At 35.8% G+C, this 16846-nt stretch overlaps 1 protein-coding gene across 8 annotated transcripts; it reads right to left on the reverse strand.

Moving 5' to 3' along the window:
• Window positions 1-2875: 2875 nt before the first annotated feature.
• Window positions 2876-16701, reverse strand: LOC311088462 (uncharacterized protein). 8 transcript variants are annotated; one of them, XM_084122582.1, is made up of 10 exons: window positions 16608-16701; window positions 16439-16522; window positions 14976-15223; window positions 14076-14178; window positions 7850-7923; window positions 7456-7653; window positions 7229-7366; window positions 5975-6064; window positions 5719-5862; window positions 2876-4913 (listed from the first exon to the last, which is right to left on the reverse strand). In XM_084122582.1, exons 3-10 carry the CDS (start codon window positions 15213-15215, stop codon window positions 4785-4787), a joined length of 1116 nt encoding a protein of 371 aa, XP_083978708.1. In that variant the 5' UTR covers window positions 15216-15223; window positions 16439-16522; window positions 16608-16701; the 3' UTR covers window positions 2876-4784. The 8 variants fall into 8 exon arrangements, with proteins under 8 accessions (XP_083978708.1, XP_083978712.1, XP_083978711.1 ...); XM_084122586.1 differs by having other exon boundaries at window positions 14976-15230; window positions 16608-16690; XM_084122585.1 differs by having other exon boundaries at window positions 14976-15230; window positions 16604-16684.
• Between the last annotated feature and the right edge of the window lie 145 nt (window positions 16702-16846).

Below are 16846 nucleotides of genomic sequence, written 5' to 3' on the forward strand. Positions count from 1 at the left end.
TTTTGTTAAGCGTGGATGCACAACAAGACAGAGAAGCAGAGAGAGAGACATCTGAGTAAGAGACAAGAATAGGTTAAGAAGGAGAGTCATAGATGGATCAGGACAAGGTATAAGAACAGTTGGAGGGCAGGAGATAGTGATAGTGATTTTGATAGTTAGCTTGTATAATAGTTTTTTTTTTCCCTTTATTTAACAAAATAAATAATTTTTGTTTTGGCGGGAAAAAATAAGATTGTGCTAAATGTAATGCAGGTGTGTTTGTGTAAAGAAACAAAAGTAGGCTGTTTGACCTAAATGGAGTGTATAAGGAAAAGGGTACTTTAATTAATAAACGCTTGTTATCAATTGTACTTTTTTTTATTTATTATTGTTTACTTACAATAATAACAAGTAGTAGCCTATTTTGACCTGAGAATAAACATGACATTCCAAAAACTGCTATAATCACATGGCATAGCTGACAAGTTAACTCACCTTTACAATGTAATCTTTAAGCATCTACAATGTGATGTTTACATTTCATTCAGTATTACAACGACAAAGTAAATAAAGTCACATGTTTCTAAATTAATTTTCGCTAAAATAACGTCGAAAGCAACATGTAACTAACGTTATTATATTCATCACCTGAGACATCAGAGCTAGTATCTGACGACACATTAATAACCAGTTTAACCATAGCAGTTGTTATACAACTGTAGTAGCCACAATTATGTACCATTGTCTGACTACAGAGTCCATGTAATGTGCTTTGAAATCATAAACCATATAGTAGGCTATATATTTTCTAAAATAACGGCATGGTGAGTTTTTGTAATAGGAAACACACAGAGGTCACAAGTTAACACGGGCACATTGTTTTGATTCGGACAGCTGCATAAAAATCACGCCGAGAATGAAATCGTGAATTGACTCCAACATTCTGCAAGTAACGGGTATTATAATAGTGAGATTGCTCAACACGTTTATCACGGTGTTCTCACGGAGTGATCTCTTTTCTGCGCGCGTTCGAAACCCGTGGAAAGATGACCTTTTTTTTCTTTCTTTTTTTTTAGATCATAGCAATACTTTGTCATCTTTACAAGAATACGAAAGGCATGTAACGAGCAAGTCTGCGTTTATTAGACAGCTTAATATCGCGTCAGTTCGCGCTTTCAGAATCGACGAATCTGCTCACATCTGCAGCGGATGACCTGAACAGGAAGTTGGTCACCAGTTAACACGATCATCAGTTAAACCGTAACACCGGATAACTGATTTGAAATGGTCTATCTAGAGTCAGCAGATTTTCTCATTTTAATTTAGATTGGAGGAAATTCCAATCAAACGGCGCTGCATACATAAAAGACTTCTTACCTCGCTCAGTTCGAGTGAAAGGAACAGAAAGAGTATAAAAGTTTTGCGAATGAAGAAAATAATTCTTGGTAATTTTCTGTTGCATAAAACAACAAAGATAAGAAGGCAACAACCCCAAGATGGCTTTGTAAATAATTAAGTACCAGTGCATTTTTCTTCTGATAGACAGAGAAGGCCAACCTACTCTGTGATACAAAGTGCAATGATGAGTTGAAGATTTACAATCTGATATGAACCTTAGAGCACCATGATAAACGGCATCTAAGGAAGAAAGAAGATAAGAAGGTGCAAACTGATATACAGCATCACCGTAATCAAGGACAGAGAGAAAAGTAGCAAAGAGTTTTCGGCTACGCTCCCCTGTCTGCCATGTAGGCTACAGAACCCGTTTTTGTTTTTCATTAAATGTTCTGATCTGCCTTTGCTTTTTATGTTTTATTTTATTATTCTTAAAATAAATTTGTATATTCGTTTATTCCGTTTTTTCCCCACAAATGTATGACTTTTTGAAGTGCAAATTGATTGCCATATGCAGTTTTAATAAAGTTGAATTAACGTAACCTTCTGTCATTTTTACTCTTCTAAGTGTACACTTTCTAATTTACTGTTAGGACCATTAAATAATAATAAGGATAAACAATATTTAAAAAGTATAGGCTATAATTATCTAACATATGACTATTTAAAAATTAACCTCAAACATTTTTGGCGTATAAATGGCACGAGAAATAAAATTTGTGGTATAGATACACACTTTCATGAGATCGTGTTTCATAATCTGCTACTGGGCCGGCCCTCTGTCAAATTTTAAAACCCAGTGTGGCCCTTGAGCCAAAAAGTTTGCCCACCCCTGCATTAGACGTTACTTTTGCGTTGCTTTTTCTATCCTGGGCTTGCTTGTTTGTTTTTTAATAACAAATAAATAAAAGTTATGTTTTTTGGCAAATATAAAGGCCCTTTCACACCAAAATTGAAATTGATTAGAGAAGAATAGAAATTTTAAAACTCTTATTTTAGCAATAAAAACAAAACAATTGTGATGTTTATCTTAAGTCTTTTTTGCTTATTAATAATTGGATCATCAAAGATCATCAGCAAAGACATTGGTTAATGAAGTGAGATTAAATACATAGATTAGTGTTAACATGTTTGAATATTGCAGGTTTGCGTAATATTCTGAGTTTGCATTTCTCTGTCTTTATTCATTTTGAGGAACACTGAATCTGTTTTTGCGCAAGAGAGATGAGTAAACGCATGTTCACATTTAGTCTAGAACTACGGTGGCCATCATGTTCACAGAACACACAACATCTCTGCACTTACTCCCGATTTCTCTCGACATGAGGACAGTCTACAAATGGGAAAACAGAAAAAGTAACGGATATTTTGTTGTAAATTTATAAAAAGTAATGGATTACTTTACTCGTTACTTGAAAAAAAGTAATCTGATTACATAACTCGCTAATTACCAACACTGTCTGGCATCTTTTCATTTCAACAAAAATAAGGGCACATGAAATGTTTATTGAATATATTTTATTTGATCGTAATTCATTTATAAAAGACAGTATTGCAGCATTGCACTATAGATTCAAATCATTTCCATGCATACGAATGAGTCTCATCTTGACATTTTGTTCAGGGTAATTGCATTGCATTTATATTCGTCCTTAGAGTGAACGAGATAAGGATGAGGTAACTCTGCGACTTTTTTTTCTAGCTATGATTCACCAATCTCTCTCCGCTTGCAGATGAAAGTTTCAAATGAACAGATTTCCTGAAGCAATGGGAAGTTCGGTCAAGTGGTGTAATATGAGAAAATCATGCAAAGGTGAAAAGGCACTGGCTGAAACAGGAGGTACCAAACCTCGTTTTACTCGTGCTTCTGATAGTATCAGCCCTTGCAATACTATTCTATAGTATCACATGCATTAAAGGATAAATGACATGCCTATTACTGCATCACAGTAAATCAACATCTATTAAAACAGGATTTTTCCGTGTTGTCATGTTGCTCGCGGATTCAAAAAGGCTTCCAAGTTCATGAGGATTTTCACTGCCTTAAGCAAGACAGATGGGGAATCGATTTTCAGAAAGTTTCAGTCTGGATCTCATTTTCTATAAAAATATTATGGGGGATTTTTGTTAACCCCTTGATCAAATCAGGCACTGACTCGCCTCATACGAAACAGGCCCTGTTTATGAGAAACCAGTTATGAGATTCCATCAGCCCCGATGCCCTTTCAATAATTTATCAAATGACACATCATGCATTTCAAAAAGTACTCAATGCTACTGGCTGGTGTCATTCTGATTAACTGATGTGTGTGCCGCTTGGTTCTCTGCTGAATACATACATCATTCAGACAGAGTCAAAAGTACAAAACAGCATGAAAGATCCACAAACTAATCCATGCCTCAAAATCGTCCATGTCCTAGAAGAAACATGTCCAGATATAAAACAGCGAGCACTGAAACTTGCAGTAAACACCAGTAAAAAATGTTTTTATCTAATCCTCATACAAATAACATATGGCTTTTTGAAGACTTGGAATATAGCTTACAAGGCATATTGAACACTTGCATGATATGTTTTTCCCTTTTTGGTGGAATATAAATTAAATTTCCATTCACTTTCCCTTTTGTTTCATAGAAGAAAAGAAAATAATATAGGGTTGGACAAATAGGGGTGAGTAAATGAAGACAAAAATGTTCTTTTCTGGGTGAAATAGTGAATAGAAAGATATAGACAGCTATTTTTTATATATTTGTGAATTTAGACACGTATTTTAATAGCATCTCCTAATATGCGCCATCGACTGAAAACATTCCTATAGAAGCAAATCTTTCATATATTTAAATGTTTTTCATAAACATTTATGCAGGTAAATATTGCTGTTTATTACTGTGTATTGTTAAATTGTTGCACATATATAAAAAAGATTAAATATTGTTCCTTGAGGTCATTTAGTAAAAAAGAAAAAATATATTATAAGCGATATGCACCATTGCTCAAGTCTGTGCAAAGTTATTTTGTTTCATTATGATTCATGAGTTCATGTTTTACTTTTCAGTCTTGCTAGAAACTCTAAATTAAATATGTAAAAAATAAATATACTTAGATACAATATATATGATAATGTAAATAAATCCTTGTAGGTGAATATATAAAACATTGAACTGCATAATAATCAAGTGCAAAATGCCGCAGTACAATTTAGAAGATTATAGGTAAAAAATGTTGTTAGAAATATTCGGCTACAGTAACACATTGCCCTTTGGGAGGTGAAGGAACAAGGTAAAGGGAATCTAAATGCATAGTTATCATTTTCACGGTGTAGTTTTGTTCTGAATCCCTCATCTCCGCTGCATGCGTTCGATAGAAACACAGTGATAGAGTGATCATATGCATGAGAATGTGGTTTAGTTCAGTTTGTGCTGTTTATAGCCCAGTCATAGGGCAGATAGCTCACTTTGACCTTTCCTTCCGACAGCAGACACTGTAGATTCCTCCTCTTCTCTGACGCTCCCATATGATCAAACACCCAGTTCAGCAGCTGAAAAAGAAAACATCACGTTGATTAAGTGTGCAATGCTTTTTTACATTTTCAACTTTCTTCAGTGAGTAATGTTACTGTTTGAGCATGAGAAAGGTCATGCTCTACAAAGCAAACAAAGGTCTATAAAGCACAGTCATTTCAAAGGGAGTTATTCTCTATATTAGTGCGCACTGTTTCTGAACTCCCTGAAATGACTCGATTATAGTCTTGAGTTTTCTTCTGGAAATTTAAACGCATTTAAATAATCTCCGCTTAAGGCTCAAGGCGAGGCCTGGTTTAGTTGCATTAGTAGTGTGTTGAAACTTCACTTATGGAAAAGGGGCGTGACATTTCCCAAACACACTTGAAGTGGTTGACCAATCACAACACACTGATCCAGCCAACCAATCAGAGCACACTGCGCTGGAAGGAGAGGCTTCATAGACACAGGAACTAAAGTGTTACTGACAGACTGGGAACAGAGGAGCTGCAACAATGAATAATATGTGAAAAATAATGTGTTTTTTGAACATTCAAGCATGAAAAACTATTCTAGTAGACAACAAAAACTAAATCAAGACTTCATAAAAGGGCATAATATGTCCTCTTTAAAGACAGACCCAAAACAAGCTCCCCAACCACTTGCACTGTATGGAAAAGAGCAGCTTAGAAATTCTGCTAAATATCTCCTTTAGTGTTATAGGCTACAGAAGGAAGAAAGTCATAACATTATGCGAGTAAAAGATTCATTTCCGTGTGAATTATCGCTTAACATCGTCTTCCATGTCCATGGATTGAGAGTGAAGATATATTTTAGTAATACCTTCTCATCAGTGCCTCCAAAGTCTTCCTTGTACCACTTAAAGATCTGGCTGAGTTTCACCTCTCGCCCCACGCTGTCAATCACGCAGCTGTCGTCATTCTCCAAGAACGCTTCCGCTGCGGTACGCAACTGACCATCAATGTCCTGATGTGAGACACGCATGGAAATTTAAACACAATATGCTTTTTACACTGTCAGAAAGAATGTATAGACATTTATAGAGCGTATTGTAAATGAGAGTCCTTTGGGTATTAACCTGTGGTGTGTATGTCTTAATTGGAGGACAGCCCTTTGCACCACAGTTCAGTGCGAAATGAATGAGAGGCTCAACGTCAGGAAGCGCCACCTAATGGATGAAGACACACATTACTGCTGTTAATAGCATTCTCAGATATCTTTTACTCCAGTGTTTCCTAGCATGTTTTGTTTCAAGCACCCCCACAGTTTCACAACACCACTGTTTTGAGGTCAGTAAGATTTTTTTAATGTTTTTTGAAATAAGTCTCTTAAGCTCACCAAGGCTGCATTTATTGGATCAATAATACAGTGAAAACAGCAATATTGTTAAATATTATTACAACATAAAATAAGTTATTATCAATGTCAAAACAGTTGTGATACATTTTTTGGGATTCTTTGATGAATAGAAAGTTCAATAGAACAGCATTTGTTTGAAATAGAAACATTTTGCACCATTATAAATGTCTTTACTGTCACTTTTGACCAATTTAATGCATTCTTGCTGAAAAAAAGTATTCATTTTCATATTTTTTTTTTAAATCTTACTGACCACAAACATTTGAACTGTCTGGATATTCTGGTATCATGCACATCAAATATTTTTTCTTTCCTTGAAAAGTAAATGAATAGGTTTAGGCCAGTGTTTCTCAACCAGGGGGTCGGGGCCCATAGGGGGACCTCAGCAAATTGAGGGGGAACCCAATAAATCGTAAATTATATTAAAAATCTTAATCAAAATGCAAAAAATATATATTTAAAATAACAATAAAATATAAATAAATAAAAACATTTAACTGAAATAATATTCTTAAATGTATTTATAGTTATGACAACTTATAAGTACCAGAGGTACATATTAGCTTAGACAAAGTCAAAAAGGTTGAGAATTAATTACAAAGCCTTAATTACAGAGAAATTACAGTTAATTGTTTTTAATCTTTTTAAACCATTTTATTATTTTGACAGGCCTAATATCTGTGGTAATTTCTGTTTAATTAAGTCATAATTTCGGTTTAATAAAGCAAAACTAAATACTTCCAAATACACCTAGAAACCTGCTTAAGTAAATCACTGAAAATAGTGCTGTTGTTAAAAAAAAAAAAGTATGTTTATTGCATAGATACACAAAATAAGAATTGACTTTTGACCCTTGACACACTGTAAGCAACTTTCCAACGAGAAACACAGCAACATTAATAATATTAACAATCCTATTATATTGAGGAATGAGCTTATACTGAACAAACCGCTCATCCTCTTCCTGGGATACCTGCAGTCGAGGGTCGTTCCTGGAAAAGGGCTTCATGATTTGTGCCACGCCTTTTCGATTTCCTCGAAGCACTCCATTTTCAATATCCTGCAGTGTGAACACCTCGCCACCAATGAAGTAGCTCACATAGTTGAAGAACTGGAAAACAAGACAACAAATGTACAAGCACTGAAAGAATTTCATTTTGTCCCCCACTTTACAATCCATTTTTTCTCCTCGTCTCTTACCCGATACCTTTGCCATATGTTTTTGGGGAAGCCCAGACGCAGGTTCCCGTGGATGACGAGGGCATTGTAGGTGTTGATAAAGAAGGCCAGTTTCTGTTCTCGACTCATGGACAGCAGCTCCACGCGCTGAAGCTGGACAGCGAGATCACAGTACCGCTCGAAGTACAGGCTCCGGGACATGGCCTTGTAATCAACTGCCTGGTCAAAAGTGGAGACCCACACGGTCACAATGACACATACCTTACTTATTTAAAACATAATGCGGTGGAACGCTCCTTAGGTCATTCAAATGTCTGAGTGCATGTAGTGTTCATGTCTGTGGCGAATCCATTGAGCATGGTCTTGCAGCCTTTTGATATGCAGCCTGTGATGAGACGGTGAAACGGTGTGTTACCTTGCCATCTTCAGAGAGGTGATCAGAGTAAAGTTTCAGGATCAGATTCCTCAGTGCCTCCGAGAGCTCCCACGCTGCATAGGGCAAGTGTCACAAAACAGAGAATAAAAATGACTGAAACAACCAAACACAAAAGGCCATAGACGATATTTACTCTTTTCTTTTAAACAAGATTTGAGTTTCCTGGAGGAATTACCAAAGCTTGTAAGGCAGCAAAAGAACAGTGTTAAAGTTGTAAGTAAGATGAAACTAATGTAATGCAGCATCAGAGCCGGTTTGCTGTTGTGGCGGCACTCAGCGAGTGGTTAAATGATTAAAAATATGCAAGAAAGACAAGACTAATCAATAAAAGAATGCAAATAGATTCAAGACAGAGGACCAATTGAAATTCAGTATGCAAGTATTACGAAGTCATTGTTGTCTGTGAATGCTGAACAATCAAATTACGTAATATAATAAATTGTAGATTTCTTAAAACATTTTATAAATAGGGCTACACAATTATGACATCATAATTTCATCAAAAAAAGGATGGGGTCAGTGTTTTTTTAAGACGAAAAATCAATTTTTTAAGGCTATTGACAGTAGGGCTGCAACTAACGATTATTTTGATAATCGATTAATCGGACGATTATTTTTACGATTAATCGATTAATCGGTTTATGTACTTATATTTTAGTTTTGCCCATTTTTCCCCCAAGTAAATTATTAACAAAGGGTCTTTATCATTCAACATACTTTTTAGAGATTTTAACCATTTTGCATTGTCATATCCTCATCAAAAACATACCTGGAGTTGTTTTATTATGTGTTAGTAAGCCTTTGTCGAACTCTTCTGCAATCAAAACACTGACCCATACGTACTCTAGCAAATTTCACAAGGAGATTTCAAATGTTTTCACCATGGCAGTCCTTTGGGCTCCTAAAGTAGTTTAACATCCCGAACAAAGCTTATTAATGAATCTTGCAGAACATATTTTCACGAAGAATAAGAATAAAACAGAATACAGTTGCAGCAAATTGCATTTTATTTATTTATTTATTTCCTGTAAACACACAGCTTATACCTGGGAAACAGCTTTATAGCTTATGCTGTGAAATCAATTAGAAAGTTGAAAGTAGCTCAACTTTATGGTAATAAGCTATGACGCGGTTCAGCGGCAAACGCCAGCAACCAATCGGAATATAGACGTCCTTCGCGCTGGCTGATTCCGGAGAAACATACGATGTAAACTTTCGTTCCAACAAAAACATTAGTTCCGAGAAAAAACAATTAATTGCAGAGTTTAACCACCATAGAGTGAAACAAAGTGTATCATTTGCATGTGTTTTTAAGTCCTGTCAGCTTGACAGGGCATATATAAGAACGAGCAGAGAGAGAGCCCCGGCCGCGCGCGCGCACTCACCCGAGCGCTGTCTTGCTTCTCTCTCCCTCGCGCATATTAATCAAAATCAATTGATACGATGGTGTCGATAAAAAAAACTCTCCAGTGATGAAATGTTTTCTTTGTTGACAAATATTGTGCGATATCCTAAACTGCCGAATGCTGCTTCGTTCGATTAGTTTTATCTTCCGCTTTTTTCTTTTTCTTTCTCGAGCTCCACTGCCGTCTGCCTTCGCCATCTCGCTGAATGCTGCACAGACGCTGTGCGGGAAGCATGTGACATAAAACAAGGCCAGCTATTGGCTATTCGCTACTTCTCCTGCTGTACTGGCTGAGTAAAACCTCCGGTGGCTCATTACTGCCACACTTTGGTCACCGCAGATTTAAAATATGCACGAAATGAGCCGCTTACGGCAAATAAAATGAGCCGCTTACGGCAAATAAAAGTTATTTAGCAACTAATCGATGACTAAATTAGTTGACAACTATTTTAATAATCGATTTTAATCGATTAAATCGATTAGTTGTTTCAGCTCTAATTGACAGTATGATTGATTTATAGGATAACAAAAGTAGATATCCATAAATCCCTCTGTAATTTTTTCCCCCATCTAATATGTGAACACAATGAAAAAATAATTTTGAACCTGGCTTTATCCAATACTCAGATTTAGTTTTTTAAAAGATATGCAAATTAGCGCATATTTAATTAGATAATGCATAATTTGCATATTTAAACATTAAATTACAGAAAACTTGTAATACATTTTTTTCTCATCTTAATGTAGGTAATCAACTGGGAAAGTTTCATGGTGATATCTGCTAGTTAAGAAATTTGTCCTATTCACTAGTGTCTCACCTTAAAAAAGAAATTCAAACTTTTATTCAGCAAGGATGCAAAAACTGAACAAAAGTGACAGAAAATACATTTATAATGTAAAATAAATAAATAATTAATAATAAATGCTGTTCTTCTGAGCTTTCTATTTATCAAAGAACCCTGAAAAAAATTGCATCATGGTGTCCATAAAAATACTAAGCAGCATTCATGTTTTTCAACATTGATGATGATAATAAGAAATGTTTTTTTTTAACCACCAGGTGGGCATATTAGAATGGATTCTGAAGGATCATGTGACATTGAGGACTGGAGAAATGATGCTGAAACCATTAAAATATATTCAGATAGAAAACTTATTTTAAATTGTAATAATATTATTTCACAATAATCCTGTTTCTACTGTATTTTTGACCAAATATATTCAGCCTTAATGAGCATAAGAGATCTTTCAACGGTATTAAATCAGATTTACATTGCGTTTGTGCAACAGGCATGTTAAAATGCTCAGCATCTGCAAAAAATATGTTCCACGTTTAGTAGCACATGTTGATGCCACGTGCACTGCATAGACTTTAATGGAACGCTGTAAATGACACTTGTCATGATTAATTCATCGCCGCACCTGTAACCGCAATCTTGATTATTCAATTTAAATAATCAAGGCCTAATCACAAAAACTAAAAATAGATGGCACACCGTGAGTGCGAATGAGAGCATCAAATAATAATAGAAAAATAATGTTATTTTATCATATTACTTATGAATAATATTTATTATTATAATATTATAGATAATAATGGAGTCTGTATGTTAAAGGCTTAATTGAATACAGAGTTGCTGAAATCAAAATGAATGATTGAGGAACATCAATATAGTGCTGCAATAAGTGTTACAAACACTTACAAACAACCAGGCAATATTTAACCAATGTCAAAAACAGTCCAGACGCTGCAAGACTGGAAATTAACCCGAGAATCATTGAGCTTTTCGCTTTAAAGACACAAGCAGAACTGAGCACATTAAAGAGTACAGAAAGATAGGGTTGCCAAAGAGACTATAGACTGTGAGTCTGGTGGCGATGGGCCTCCCCTCATGGGGCCGAACGCTGCAGTTCCTCCAGTGCTGAGCGCTGCGTTGGGAACATGCCAGTCAGAGTTCAAACGCTTCCTCACCATTAAACTACGGGCAATTTTACCTGCTTCCTTCCTGTCTAACAAGTGCAAGCGAGTCGAGTCAGAACATACCAGGAGAGCCGACACAGCAACGGCAAACACAGTTCAACAAATCAGTTTTTCACAGTAAGTAAACCAAAATGTCTGTGGATGGGAACTCGCCATTACTATTCTCGCTGTGACCGAAAGGAATGTCTGTGTCCGAGGTTTGACTAACATCCTGTTTACTAAGATTGTATATCTTTTTTTGATTTGAAATTGATTTGATTTTTATTGAAGGGGGGAATCTCCTCAACCACCACCAATGTGCAGCATCCACCTGGATGATGCGACGGCAGCCATATTGCGCCAGAACGCCCACCACACACCAGCTTACTGGTGGAGAGGAGACAGTGATGAAGCCAATCAGTGTATATGGGGATGATTAGGAGGCCATGATGATGGACAGAGGCCAATGGACAAATTTGACCAGGATGCTGGGGTTACACCCCTACTCTTTTCAAAGGACATCCTGTGATCCATTTTTAACCCTTAATCACTGTTAAAAAAGGTCTCACTGCAACAGAGAAATGCTCTCTGTTGCAGTGACATATGTGTGTGTTTGTGTGTGTGTGTATGAGATAGAAAGTTCGTTCCATTTTGGGTTTATGCTCTAGGTCGGACCAATTTCTGTAAAAATGCTCTCTGTTGCAGTCACATACATTTGTGTGTTTGTGTGCGTGTGTGTGTGTATGAGATAGAAAGTTCGTTCTACTTTTTATTTATGCTCTAGGACCAGACCTTGGTTTATTTGTAAAAAATTTCAGATTTATAATGGATTTACTTTAATTTTTTTGACAAACAAAATTTAAAAAAGTCATTTTTTTCATTTTCCCATTCATTTTCAATGTGGGGTCATTTTGACCCCAAACACCTTAAATGGTAAAAAAAAAATTACACACCTTTAGAACAACCAAATCAAGCCCAGTTTTTTTGTGCATGTTTAGATAGATTATTTAGGAAAAGTCACAGAGTTTCATGCCCCTGCGATGAAGGTAACACTTTTAAAAAATGAAGGAAAAGTCCATTGGGGTCATTTTGACCCCAAACAGTGATTGGACCACAGAGAGTCAGGATCTCGGTTCATCGGTCTCATCTGAAGGACGGTGCTCTTTGATAGTATAGTGTCCCCGTCACTACACTAGGGCGTTAGGACCCACACAGACCACAGGGTGAGCGCCCCCTGCTGGCCTCACTAACACCTCTTCCAGCAGCAACCCAGTTTTCCCAGGAGGTGTCCCATCCAGGTACTGACCACCAGACTCAGTCCTGCTTAGCTTCAGTGTTGGGCTACAGGGTGATATGGCTGCTGGCTAAAAAGCATTGTAGTCACTAGAAATAAATGTTTTTAGGATTATTTATATAAAGTACTATTATAGAATTTATTCATATTTTTCATTTGCTTTTATTTTTATATTTTCACTTTTCATTTTAATTTTAGTTTGTTTTTATAGGTATAGGTATAGTAATTTTGATAGGTGCTTTTGTCTTTATATTATATATTTATATTATCTAATTAAAATTTTAGTACTTCAGACCAAAATTAGAAATGTTGCTTTGACAAACTGAAATAAATAAGTTTTTCATCTAATATTTATATTTTATTTTAGCTTTATTTCAATTACCAAAAATTTGTTTTAATAGTGTTAGTTTTAGTTAGAAATAACCACACTGTCTCTAAAGCTCACTTGAAATCCTTTTAGATGACATTACTGTGCCTTGGAAGCCAGTCACTACCAGTTTCTGTTTCCTACATACCCACAATGCTGCCTGTTTAGTCATCACTGACAGGGCAGCAAGGTTTTACAGGTTCCACAGAGAGTCACAACTAGTCCCACACAGATTTTGTGTACTTCTGACTTGTCCTGGTCATAAATAACCTGTTTGTGACATGATGACAATTAATGTTAAACCCAAATAAATTCTTCAGTGTTTTGAACCATTGTTTTATTTCTTGTGTTAAACAGAGAGTGCTGAAGGATCCCTTCTCACTGCACAGTCAGTCCAGGTGAAGATGTTCCTGTATACACAGTCTTATATACATTGAAAGCAAGGATTTTTGCTCGTTTCCTTGGAGAAACAGCTGGTGATATGGAAAGGGGCAGTTCACATGCAGCCATAAAAAAAAAAAATCCAGAAATAAACCCTTGCCCAATCACACACATTAATTTTCATGATCAACAATTTGCACATGGAGCCACACTGAGATCCCAATATCTTTTGGAATTAACCATGCAGGGCCTTAAAAATTAAAATACCAAAAGAAAAGCTTGTTAAAAACCAGAATCTAAAAAGAATATAAAGATATACTTAATACTTCTTGAGTTACAGGCATCCAAACTTTGGGAAAAATATTATTTTTGGAACTCAGACGGGTGTGTTCTATGCAATTGTTTTGATAGAAGGAAATGACATACAGTTCTAGTTCTAGTTTAACATTTTTTGCTCTTCAGAAATTCATCTTTAAAAGAAAAAAAATATCAGCTGTATGCAAAGTCACCCACATATGGTTTTTGACCATTGACCATTGCTTTTTTCCATTTTTGAACTGTCACCATTGGCATATAATGCAACAAGGATTGCTTAAGTCAACATATTTACTAATAGGCCTACCCATCTACAGTATGTGTAAAAATAAAATTATGATGCTGCCATCTTTCTAAAGTCATTTTTGTGACATTTCACACACTGCACAAGTTTGGCACCACAATGCAGGGTTAAAGGTTGGGTTCAGAATGATGATAACCCCGGGGTTAAGCTCAGTGTGAAAAGCCCTATTCAGTACTAACCTCCATCAGTCTCAGTGCTATTTTCCACAGGCACAGGCGGAGCGTCCAGCGGCACAGGCTCCTCTCTGACCGACAGGACAAGATGTTTCAGCCGCTCAGGATTCTAAGAACATACACAAACACATATTTTCGTGAGGTTCAGTCTCATTTCCTAGAAGCAAATATCCAGCCAGAGGTTAGTCAATAGTGAAAACACTAGTGATGAGTTGATCCTGAACGAACGTTCATTTTGAACGAACCTTAAATATGACTCGAGAACAACGAGTTGTCTCAGAGAATGATTCGTTCATCTTGTGTTGACCGTGCATGCGTAATATACCATAGGTTCTGTATAGGACACAGAAATAACTAGTTCACCTCCCGAGACTTCGGGTCTGAGTCGTTCGTTCTTTTGTCACGTGACGTGACAGTCGTATTGTAAACAGAAATTCGTTAATAATTCCCAAACTTCCTTACAAACAAAAGCGTAGTTAGTTTTGTTTTCTCTCAGTTACGTGATGCGTTTCTGGTCTCAAATTTCTTACAATTAATAAATGAACTTCTGTCATTATGGTTCTTTTCCATAACATACGATGAACAAACGACTCAGACCCGAAGACTCGGGAGGTGAACTAATAATTTCTGTTTCCGGTACAGACTGCATAGCTTCAGCCTATGGGGATGTGACATGACAAAAGAAAGTGATTTGCTTCGGCTGCATTCGTTTTTTCTTATTCTTAATGTGATCAACATTTGCATAAGTTTATGTGTTGGGGAATTTGGCTGTTAACATTTTAACGTTAATGTTTTAATTACACTCTGACGAAATGAACTAAATGACTTGAAAAAAGATTGGTTCAGTCAGTGAAATGATCCGAACATCACTAGAAATCACACATCAGTTACTGTTTCTTATCTCACCAGGTTCTGGAGGTCCTCGTTGTTTCCAACATAAAGGTTATTGAAGAATATCTGTGGTACGGCACTGTGACCTGTGAGCTCCTTCACTCGCGCCCTTATTTCTCCATGCTTGTTCACATCCACCTCACACACAGGCACACCTAGTGTCAGCAGAGTAGCTTTGGCCTGTGTGCAGTGTGGACAGCCTGGCACTGAGTACACTGTTACCCGTCCCTTCATGATGGGCCTGTCCTCCACCATCACCGCACCTGAAAGCTCAGAGTAAAAGCAATGATCACAAAATTTAAAAATGGTCACATATGAATTCCCTGAGCATGACTTGGTGTCTTTCTCACTTACCTGACTAGTTTTAAATTACTTCTTTTTTTTTTAAGCATAAGAGGCAAAAATCCTGCATTACGACAAAAAATATATATATTAAATGAACTAGCCTAATTTTAACAGCAAAAATGTCAGATTAAGCTGTCTATATTTTGTGTGCATAATTGCTAGAAAATCGTAAAATCACTCAAAGCAAGGTGTTCAGTGTTATTTTAGTAGGCCTATAATTGTTTATACTATTATAGTATTTAATCATATTTTGAATTAGCTTTTATTTTTTAAATTTCAGTTTTAGTAATTTCGTTATGTGCTTTTGTCATTTTTATTAGTTTAAAATATATATATATATATATATGTATATATATATATATATATATATATATATATATATATATATATATATATATATATATATGGATATAAGACTACGGACGCGATATATATATATATATATGATATATATATATGGATATAAGACTACGGACGCGATATATATATATATATATATATATATATATATATATATATATATATATATATTTCTACTTAGCTTTAATTTATTTTTATTTTAGTATTTTTAGCACTAGGTATGTTGGTCGTTGCAAAAATAGCAAACGTCCAAAATATGAGCGTGGGGCCAACTCATATTTCGGACCTCCTCATGTTGACACATATTTTCTGAATAAGCCTCTCCGTTTACTGCTTATTTGTTGAAAATAGAGAGAGATTTATATCCAGAATTGTTTGTAAGCTTGTAGAAAGTGGCCAAACGACCTTTCGTTTACAAAAAATGGTCATGCATGCTTTCCGCCTAAATACCTTAATGTCCCCCCTGTAACCCCATAATAAATACATTTATTTTTATTTCAATCCACGTACTTTTAAACTGTTTTAACTTGACGACAGTGGTGGCTAATACCGACTATCAATAGAAACAATAACAGTGGCTGTGCATTTTGAAGGAAACTGTGGTAAACGTTTATGAAAGACTAGAAATATCTAAGCATCACTAGCAATAATAATACAGGAAGCGAATTCTGTACTGTCCCAGAACTAATGATGAGGCCGACAATAATATTACTGAAGCTAAAAATACAAACCTATAGTATCCACACTGCGTGAACGTTTTTTTCTGGACGTACCTTTTCTACCACCGTCAAGACTTTGACTTTGTACACCGATGATGACAGGTAACCGGGTTTGCTGAGTTGGCTAATTTCGACTCGCTGTAGTGAGTAAACGATTGAACATTGTTATGCAATGTCACTGCGCACTTACATGCTTTTACTCAGAGCAAATATATTCACCTACAGCTGCATGACTCTTGAATAACTGAGAGAAGAAGATAACAGGACAGCAGAGGGAGCATCATCATCATCCTTACAGCAATGTGAAGTCAGCACTCAGCAAACACAAAGCCACAGAGCCTATCAACGATCAGTAATAATAAAATAATAATAATAGATATTATATCGATTATACTCTGGAATACATTTTCTTCTTTTATTTTTTATGTATATTTAGAAGCATTGGCTCATTATAGTTTGCAA

The sequence above is a fragment of the Abramis brama genome (genome assembly GCF_963993115.1).
Source record: "Abramis brama genome assembly, chromosome: 8".
Classification (NCBI taxonomy): Eukaryota; Metazoa; Chordata; class Actinopteri; order Cypriniformes; family Leuciscidae; genus Abramis; species Abramis brama.